The sequence below is a fragment of the Monodelphis domestica genome, chromosome 6 (assembly GCF_027887165.1).
Source record: "Monodelphis domestica isolate mMonDom1 chromosome 6, mMonDom1.pri, whole genome shotgun sequence".
Taxonomy (NCBI): domain Eukaryota; kingdom Metazoa; phylum Chordata; class Mammalia; order Didelphimorphia; family Didelphidae; genus Monodelphis; species Monodelphis domestica.
Window position 1 is genome coordinate 21,789,400 of NC_077232.1, and position 11,053 is coordinate 21,800,452.

At 33.7% G+C, this 11,053-nt stretch overlaps 1 protein-coding gene and 1 pseudogene across 1 annotated transcript; both read left to right on the plus strand.

Moving 5' to 3' along the window:
• Positions 1 to 445: 445 nt before the first annotated feature.
• On the plus strand, positions 446 to 1,411 carry LOC100024200 (olfactory receptor 5M8-like; annotated as a pseudogene).
• A 7,092-nt stretch (positions 1,412 to 8,503) lies between these two features.
• LOC100024173 (olfactory receptor 1030-like) lies at positions 8,504 to 9,442 on the plus strand. The gene has a single exon (XM_001375474.4). It carries the CDS (start codon positions 8,504 to 8,506, stop codon positions 9,440 to 9,442), a length of 939 nt encoding a protein of 312 aa, XP_001375511.3.
• Positions 9,443 to 11,053: the final 1,611 nt, after the last annotated feature.

Below are 11,053 nucleotides of genomic sequence, written 5' to 3' on the forward strand. Positions count from 1 at the left end.
GAATATATTTCAGGGAATTTATGAACTTGGATGGGAAAAAATAAATTAACTATAACTTGTTTCTTTTACATATAAATATATGAGTAGTATAAATAGGGAGAAATTAAATTACTTTTGTAACAGTTGATTTTCACAGAATATTTTTCCAGCTCATCCTGACACTTAATTCCGGTAGTCTATGAATTGATCTTTGCCATTTCCCAATGTTAAGAAGAGCCACCACAAGCATACTTGTTTACCGAAGAAGATGTTTGGGAAGAAGGAAGGGAAATAAAAGCATAGAAAGAGAGTAATTTGAGAGGAAATTTAATGAAAAGCTTCTACTTTAAAAAAAACAAACAAACTTTTTTTTCTCAAATGTATTATTATCATTATTTTCTCCATTTAATGATTCCATATATATTAGCAGATAAGGAGCCAAGAAGCTTGGATATCATCTGGAGAAATGATGAGTGGAAATGTCACCATAAATCCTAAGTTTGTTCTCTTAGGACTAACCCGTCGTCTGGAGCTTCAGGTCCTATTTTTTGTTGTCTTTCTAACAATCTACATCATCACTGTAGTGGGGAATATGGGCATGATTATATTAGTGCGAATTACTCCCCAGCTTCACACACCCATGTATTTTTTCCTCAGTCATTTGTCTTTTGTGGACCTCTGTTTTTCTTCCAATGTGAGTCCAAAGATGTTGGAGACTTTCATAATGGAAAAGGCAACCATCTCCTACTCAGCCTGTTTGGTACAGTGCTACCTCTTCATTGCTTTGGTCCATGTGGAAATGTACATACTATCTGTAATGGCCTTTGATCGCTATATGGCCATCCATAATCCTCTGCTCTATGGCAGCAAGATGTCCCCAACTGTCTGCACTACTCTCGCCTCAGTGCCCTATGTTTATGGTTCTCTCACAGGCCTCATGGAGACCATGTGGACTTACAGTTTATCGTTCTGTGGCCCCAATGAGATTAACCATTTCTACTGTGCTGACCCTCCACTCATCAAACTAGCTTGTTCTAGTACTTATAGAAAAGAAACATCAATGTTTGTTGTTGCTGGGTTTAACCTCACCTTTTCCCTGCTCATCATTCTCATCTCCTATCTGTACATTTTCCCAGCTATCTTCAGAATTCGCTCTGCAGACAGCAGGCGCAAAGCCTTCTCCACATGTGGATCACATTTGACAGCTGTCACTATATTCTATGCAACTCTCTTCTTCATGTACCTGACACCACCCTCTGAGACATCTGTGGAACGAGGGAAAATGGTGGCCGTATTTTATACCACAGTGATCCCCATGTTGAATCCTATGATCTACAGCTTAAGGAACAAAGATGTTAAAGAAGCCTTAAGCAAACAACTCTTCAGAATATAATTTTGTAAACAAATTTCAGTACTTAGTTGTTTAAAATAGTTTACTAGCATGAGCTATTCTTGTGGGTAAACTTTCAAAATTGTTTTGCTCTCTTTTGCTTTTGTTTTGTTTGTTTTTTCATTTGGTAAAATAATAATCTATGACCATTTGGGACACTTTCAAATTAAATAATTAATTACCAGTTAAGATTCCTAAATTAATCGGGCCAATAATTGAAATGTGAAATTCAGCCAGGGAGTCTAATTTTAGATTAGGTCATCATTAATATGAATATTATAAATTATCTTCATATTTGTATATTTTTCATATTCTTATATACATACATATGATTCTATCAATTAGACTGATGCTCATGGAAGGTAGACACTTTGATTTTTGTGTTCATATGATATGACCAGCACATAGCACAGATTCTGGTATATAGAAGATACCTAATAATTGCTTGATAAAACAGTGTAAAGACAATTTTGAAAGACTTAATATGAAACAATTTAAATGACTTAAGAACTCTGATCAACACAATTACCAATTCTGATTTCAGAGGTTCAGTGATGAAACATATTGCTCACCTAACAAAGAGGAGATGTATCATTTGCATGGAAGGAAAAATATTTTTTTGTATACAACAAGTGTAGGAGTCTGTTTTGTTTTAATATGCATTTTTGTCACAAGGATATTTGGAGATTGTTTTTTGTTTTCCCAGGAGGGACATAGTAGGGAGAGAAAAGAGATTTTTTTTAAACTAAGAAATAAATCTCATTGATTGAATTATTGCTTGATTAATTCACTATATGATCTGTACTCTACAAGATCTCAAATTGTATTATGAAGCAGTAATCATCAAAACAACCTAATACTGGCTAAGAAATAAGAATAATGGAACAATAGAAAAGATTAGGCCCTTAACACAATGTAGTAAATGACCACAGTAATCCAGGGTTTGACAAACCCAAAGATCTAAACTTTTGAAAGGACTCAATATTTGATAAAAACTGCTTGGAAAACTGGAATACATTATGACAAAAAAATGGGCAGAAACCAACAATTTATCCCATATACCAAGGTAAAGTAAAAATAGATAGATGATTTAGAATTGAAGGGTAACACAAAGCAAGTAAGAAGAGCATGGAGTAGTTCATTTATCAGATGGATGGATAAGCAAAGTATTTCTGTCTAAACAAGATAGAAAATATATAACTTTAAGGACATTATATTAAAAGGGTTTTGCACAAACAAAACTAATGCAAGAAAGTATAAAAGGGAATTCTTTGTTCTCTTTGAATTTACACTTTTGAAAGGGAATCCTTTATTCCCTTTGTCTATTTTGAGTTAACACTTTGGTTGACAATAACATAAATACCCCTACTTAGTTGTGAAGACAGGATTAACCCTCCTTTGTCTACCTTTTTATTGAATCAACAAAACTTGAACTAGGTGTAGGAGAACAAATGCCTTAAAGAATTGACACCTTCAAAAGCTCAATCATCCAGGAATATATGAACCCTTTTAATCAGTAATCACCCCTCCAAAAGGTGAGGACTGGTTATCATAAACACTGCCCTTACTAGACAATTTGGAAGTTGTTATTGACTCCTGTGAAAAGGGGAAGGAACAAGAGGCCATTAGGACAAAAGGCCCTGAATTTCTGTGGCTAAAATAAAGGTTTACTCCAAGGAGGAAGTTGGCTTCAAGAAGGTTGGCTTAAAGAAGATAGTCAGACTCAGGAATCACCTTCAACTCAAGTCATCATCTTGACCTCCCTCTTGGATGGAATTTAGGTGAGTGGATAGCTCGATTTCCCTTCCTGTCTTCTGGAGAGAGTTTAATTCATGTTGAAGGTCAGAAAGTCCTGACTGAGCCTAGCACCAGAGCAATATATAGTTAGGTTAATGTATTCAACTTTGAAGAATAATACTTTGAATTGGCAACCACAACTATTATTTATAATCATCATATATTTTAGCCAAACCATTAAAATTTAATCCTTACACAAGTTTAGGAGTCAAACAAAAATTGGGGGGAAATTTATAGCAAGTATCTTTGAAAAATACTTCATTTTTCAAATTGAGTCAAATGTATAAAAATACAAAGCATTTCCCCAAATGACAATGAGTTAAAGGATATGAAAAGACAATTTTCAGAAGAAACTAAAACTATCTTTAGTAATTTTTTTAAAAAATGCTCCAAATCACTATTAATTACAAAAAATGCAAATTAAAACAATTTTCTGGTTCAACATCACACCTATCAGATTTGTTAATATGATAAAAACTAAAAATTGTAATTGTTGATGGGGATGTGGGAAAATTTGGATACTAAAACACTGGTGACAGATCTGTGAAATGATAGAACAATTCTGGAGAACAGTCCCTTAGCCTGCTCAAAGAGTCACGAATATATGAATCCATTTTGAAATAGCAATGCTAATTCTTTATCCCATGAAAAATCAATGAGAACGGAAAAAGAGCTAGTTGCACAAAAATATTTATAGCAATGCTTTTCAATTCCAAACTGAAAAAAAAAATGTCCATCAAATGAGGAATGACTGAACAGTTTGTGCTATCTGACTTTAAAGGAATATAAATGCACAATAAGAAATAAAAGATGATAACAACAGCAACAACAACAAATCTAGAAAGACATATGAAGTGATGCAAAGTGAATTGAGCAGAACCAGGAGAATGTTGGACACAGTGACAACAATAATGTATGATGATCAATTGAGAATAAATAACCTATTTTTAGCAATATAAAGATCCAGGAAATTAATTAAAATCTTGAGTATAGGGTATAATAAAAGTCTCCAGTTAATATTAAATGGAAAAGATGACCAAAGATAACAAGAATAACAATAGAGATGATCTATTCCAAGGTTTTAGTTTTGTAGAAGAAGAAAATATGGCCAAGACAGTTGAGGTGATTTGATGTAGATCAAACAGTAAAAACAAGACAAGTCTTAGTACCAAGAGATAATCAGAATAGATATATGATAAGCTGTACACTATATAATTGCATATGAATGAAGATAACCAATCTGAGGGAGTATAGAATATGAATCATTTGGAGGTGTGCCTGAAATAAATGTCAAGGGTCAAGGCTAGGGGGCAGGGTCAAATTTTCATGAAGGTAATGACCCAACACTTGAGTAGAGATAAATATTCTGAGTGATAGAAATGAGAACTGGAGGTAGAATCCAGGGAGGAGTGTTAGTAACTCTTGTTCACATGCTCAGAGAAGAAATATAATTTATAAAGTTTGAAGAACAGCAAATAAACAGGTCAAGTCACCTAATGTAAAAAGAGGTAATGTGAAACAAGATTAGAAAGGAGGGCCCTCAGGAAGTCTTAGTCATTGTAACATGGAAAGGTCAGATAGAACAATGGAAATGTCACTGGACTGGAGTCAATAGGACTTGGTGTCCCTTTACCGCATGAAAAAAGAATTGCTACTTTTATTAAATGAAGTTGAATTATACATTCCTGAAACTTCCTCCCACAAATCATAAATTCTGTGTTCTACTTTTTTTTAATCACTTTTGGATATAAAATTCTGTTTCGTATGTTTTAAGATCCTTCTGAGAACTAATATCCTACAAGATCCATGAATAGCTCTCTCATTGGCTTGGGGGTACTGTTCTACTCCCAAAATGTTAAACTGTTAACAGATTATCAGTGTACTGTAGAAACTTCTGATTTCCCTCTGCACCCCTGACAAAACCATGATGCAAATGCAAGTAATGCTGAAAACAAAAGAAAACAGACTCATATTTCCAAATCCCCTATTTAAAAAAGTACTATCCTACTAATTGGTATATTACTCTGGGGATGTTCAAGATTCCCCACGTGAATTGCTCCTTCTTGAAATGTTTGAGAAATTCTTTGGGGATCAAATACCACATTAACAGTAAAGGTATAAATGCAACCTCATCAAGGAAACTTTTGACCTTGGTGTCACCATGAGAATGTCATTCCTTTCACAGGTAGGATGAAAAAAATTCTGTGTAATGTATGCATATCCTAAGTTGTAGTAATTTCATGTGCATAGCTTTGAATTGGAAAAGTGGAAGAGAGGGATTTGAGGGAATTTGTACAGAAAATAATTAGTTAATTGTTGAAGAGGTAAGAACCAAGATCATAGGTCAGGAGAAATGACTTAATCATAGTCATTCCACTGACTGGGACAAGTATTTTTCTCCTCTTTGGATTTCAGCTTGCTTAGGAGGGGCCTGGAATGTCATCTAGGATTTCCTTTAACTTTCACATAATAACACTGTTATTTTTAAGGCTATGCAATGCCTCCAATATTCAGTGGAGGGTCTATAAGAATGGAAAATGTCTGAGTGCATTTTTCTTCATTTACTACAATTTTTATGAAATGTTATCCATGCACTTAGAACACAGAGCAATAATAGAAGAAGGAACCTTACATGCCACTCATTTGCAGATAATTTTACATTTAATAATGAGAGTAAACATTTAAATATCATTTTAAATTGAAAAAGTACATTTCTCATCGCAACATTATAAGTCTGACTGGGTATGCTTTATTATTCCCATTCTACAAAAGATGAAACAGAATCTCAAATAGGGTAAATATGAGGCCTAAATACATAGAATGCATCTCTAATACATGTAGCAATTATTGTCCATTGGCTCTCTTCAAACATTCTATTCTGTAGTAGTTCATGTCCCAAATTCCTGTTTTCTAATTCCTGGGAGCATTACCAAAAATGATATTTTTATGGACTGTTCTACTCATATTATTGCTTGATATAAAGCTGGGACAGTCCTTAAGGGTCATCTATTCCATCTTCTAATTTTCAGATAAATAAGCTGAGATCCAGAGAGGTTAAATATTTTGCCCAAGCTGTCATAGGTAGGAATGGACAAAGCCAGAATCCACACTCAGTTCTTGTGATTCCAACTTTGTAAATCTTTATCCTGTAATACATATTCATAATGACTTTTAAATGGAAAGAAGAAATATTCAAAATCAATTGCATTATTCACTGATTCATTCATAAGGTACAAAAGTTTTCCCCTCTGAAATAGCTTTCTCTTTTGTTTCCAATGGATTTATGAATTCTTCAAGATTATGTTTCTCCAGATCCCTTCCAAATAATAATACCAACTCAGTTTTACACTTTGAGAAAATAATTTCATTTTTCCTGACTTCCATTTCCTCATTTGTCAAATTAAGCAAATGATCTCAACTCTGCCTAATTCACAGGATTTCTGTAAAGGACAAATAAGAGAATGAGTACTGAAGGACTTAGAGAGTCCAGCAAATGATAGGACAAAAAAAAAACATCTTTTAACTGAAGAAAGTTTAAGCTTCTTAAGCATGATTATGAACTTCTGGGAAAATATATTCTAACATCTTTCATTTAAAATGAAACATCAGTTTTTAAGAGTCTTTTTTTCAATCCTTCTTTCCCAAAAGTTTTATCTTGGAATGAAGCTGACTGTGGAATATTTAAGGCTATTCCTACTTAGTACAATTGCTGTCTAAATATACATTTCCAAGTTAGAATACCAGAAAAACAATAATATGAACTTCTATTTGTGTAAATTGAAAGCCCTGTCCTGGCATCAGAATATTAATTTTCTAAGAAAACGATGGTGAAAGTAATTACTAGTTAACAGTAATCATAAAGTGCCTAGTAGCATTGTTCTTTGGACTTGTAGTCAAGAAACACCTGATTTCAGGTCTATTTTCAAATACTTAATAATTGTGTAACCTGGGTAAATCACTTAACTTCTCTCTGACTCAATTTCTCTAACTAAAAATTGAGATGACAGCATTTACCTCCTTGGGTTGTTGTAAGGCAACAGGGAAAGGGAGAGAGACAAAGAGAGATGGCGAGATTATAGATGGATAGATAGATAGACAGATAGATACATAGAGAAAGAGGGAGGGGTATTATAGATGGAGAGAGAGAGAAAGAGAGAGAGATAGAGAGAAAGAGAGACAGAGACAGAGAAGTAGATAAAAATAAGTGAATGATGAAGTTATTGTGAAAGCAAGTATCCTATCTTTGGCTACTTTAAGCTGAGCAAAAGTTCTTCATTAACTCATTCTCTCTAGCCTAGTCTTGGTTTCTGTTTAATTTAGTCTTTTCATTTCCTTAAAAAAAGGTTACTATTAATCATAACTCCCTCATTACCATCCCCTCCCCTTCTTCCTCTTTTTACATTCCACTGGTTTTCTTTGCCCAGTCCTCTTCACTCCAAAAAGACTATCATTTACATCTTCAAAATTTTTCAATATCTACCATAATATTTCCACAAAATTTATAATAAATATCCTCCCCAAAGTACATTTAATTAAACTTCTCATAATAAAAAGCATCAGAACTATTAGCCATCTTGGTATTCTCAACTGGTAGAACTTGCCACTATAACTTCTACCAGTATTAATACTATCTGTGTACTCTAGGACCAAGCAGCATATGTGTAATTTATCTTTCACTTCTCAGCCTTTTAAATATATAATGGCATAATATAGAGTGGCAGATTTTAGTTCAAATCTCCTCATAAGTATAGTTATGTCAAAGTGGATAAAATTTGGCTTTGAATTTAGGTAGTGGATTTGTCATCACTGTCATTGTTCACCCAGAGGCTAAAGGATCTCTGGGTAAGGATACTACTTTGGAACTTATCTTTCAATTAAGATGGTCTCTGAAGTCTTATGTATGTGAATTTATGTTGTAGAAAGAATTGAAATTCAAATGAAGGAAGTATTCACATGTAGGCTAAATATATGCTAAACTACTTAGACATTTTCATTTAGGAAGGCTCCAAAGAAGCAGACTGATGCTAAAGGACCAATGAAATGGTTTATGTAACACACTAAAACAATAACTTTATGTTGAAAGAAAGAAAAGAAGGAAGGAAGGAAGGAAAGAAAGGAAGGAAGGAAGAAAAATCAGATTTGAGATTTTTGTTAATTTGGCTTTGGAATCTAAAATGATTTGTGCATAACCCTATCTACTTTTCTTTAATATTTTACTATGAATGTTGTTGCATTCATATAAATATGACAAGCGCAAAGGAACACATTATTTGTTTCTGCCTCTCTTGTTAAATCACATAGAACCAATGAACCTTAAGAAGAAGAAAACAACAGGAAATGTTCAGAAGAAACTACACCCAAGTGACTGAATTCATTCTTCTGGGATTGACCAGCCGTCAAGATCTGCACACTTTACTCTTTGTACTGTTCCTCATAATCTACATGATCACTGTGGTAGGAAATGTTGGCATGATTGTTTTAATCAAGATTGATTCTCGACTTCACACCCCCATGTACTTTTTCCTCTCTAGTTTATCATTTCTGGATCTATGTTTCTCCACAAATGTTACACCAAAGATGCTTGAAAACTTCATATCGGAGAAGAAGACCATTTCTTATTCTGGTTGTTTGGTCCAGTGCTACTTTGTCATTGCTGTGGTGCTCACTGAACACTGCATGCTGGCTGTCATGGCCTATGATCGCTACATGGCCATCTGCAACCCATTGCTGTACAGCAGTAAAATGTCAAATGCTGTCTGCATTAGGCTGGTCATCATTCCCTATGTCTACGGATTTCTTCTCAGTGTGATGGAGACCTTGAGGACCTATAATTTATCCTTCTGTGGGGATAATGAGATTAACCATTTCTACTGCGCTGACCCCCCTCTCATCAAACTAGCATGTTCTGATACATATAGCAAAGAACTGTCTATGTATATAGTAGGTGGCTACAGCAATGTCCAGTCCCTTTCCATTATTGTTACATCATACATGTTCATTCTTGTGGCCATCCTCCGTAGCCGCTCTGCTGAGGGAAGACGCAAGGCTTTCTCCACATGTGGGTCCCATCTCACAGTAGTCACCATATTCTATGGGACTCTGTTATGTATGTATTTAAGACGTCCCACTGAAGAGTCTGTAGAGCAGGGCAAAATGGTAGCTGTATTTTATACAACAGTGATTCCCATGTTGAACCCCATGATCTATGGTCTCAGGAACAAAGATGTGAAGGAGGCACTGAACAAAGCAATTGGAAGGAAAGTTTTGACTAAATAACAAGTACTAATCTGGTCCCTTTTACTTTCATAAACTAGCTAGATAAATTTGAATAGAGTTCTATATCATTTTTTCTTTCCTTTATAAACATTTAATTTTTTAATTGACTTTATAATTTTAATAATCATTTTCTGAAATTTTATTATACATGTTCTCTCCCTTTCTCTCAATCTTCCTTTCTCCTCAAGATAGCAGGAATATAGGTTGTATAAATATTATCACACAATTCATATTTCTATGTTCATCATGTCACAAAAGATGACACATATGGCTTGCACTAGAGAAAAATTCATGGAGGAAATAAAATGAAGACTAGCTTACTTCAATCTGCATTCTCACTGCATCATTCATCATGAAACCCTCAGAGTTGTCCTGCATCCTTGCATTGCTGATAATAGTTAAGCCATTCACAGTTGATCATATATTGTTGCTGTTACTGTTTACAATATTTTTACTGGTGATGCTCACTTCACTTTGCAATACTTCATGTAAGTCCTTCTAGTTTTTCATGATCAAAACTTTTAGATATTTTTAAATTCACCATATATACATACATATATATATATATATATATATATATATATATAGTGTTTCTATCTTTTCCTGCTTAACACTAAATGAAAACTGTTTTTGAGATTAAATATCAAAACTTTGTCAATTTCTGAATGAAATAAAAATTTTAAAATGGAAATGCCATGAAAGATATTGTACAAGTGATGATAAAATCTCAGAATTGCTCATGTACTTGTATATACCTCTGAGAGGAGAATACAGAATGCAATAGACATTCATAACAAGAAGGAACAGGAGACTGGCTGAGGCCAATGAATTTAGGAGGATGGATGAAGAATCTCAGATCATTTAACTCACAAGGTAATTTCAGAGCTCTCACAGTTTGCCAATTTCTTATATCTTTTCCTATATAATTACCCTGTCACTTCAACTCTGTTAATTATTGTAATCATAACCATAGTCAATGGCATTGGAACTTTGCATTTTGCAAAATATTTTATATACATTATCTCATTTACAAAGATAACTTTTCCTTTCTATTTAAACTCTAAGCAGTTGAATTCAGGTGTTTATCATTTCTCAATTTTTATACCTCCTTAGTTCCTATCTCATTAGGTAGTAGCCCTCCCTCAATTTCTAATATACTATATGCATTATCATTGCCACAAAGTATTTTTCCATATACATACATACACACATATATCAATATCTACATCTATATATATATTTATATTTATATATATACATATCTAAATCTTTTATATTATTCTAGATTTCTAAACCAGCTTTGGGGTCGGGATGATACTAGAGAAATACTGTCAGGGTAGAAGTGACAGAATCTGGAAACTTTTTAATCCTTTCCTTCAGTGAGAAAATCATATGGCATTATACGTCTTTTGATTGAGAGTATTAGATAAAATTTCACTGGGATATTAAAAACAAGGAGGAGGACTGCTAGCCAAAAATATTGATTTGGCCTATCCATGGAAATTAAAAGAAAAATATTGAGCACACACACTTTAGAAGTACCATTTATATGGACACACGATGTGCTAACCACAAATCATTCTTATCTCACTTTATACTAGTACTTCTGTT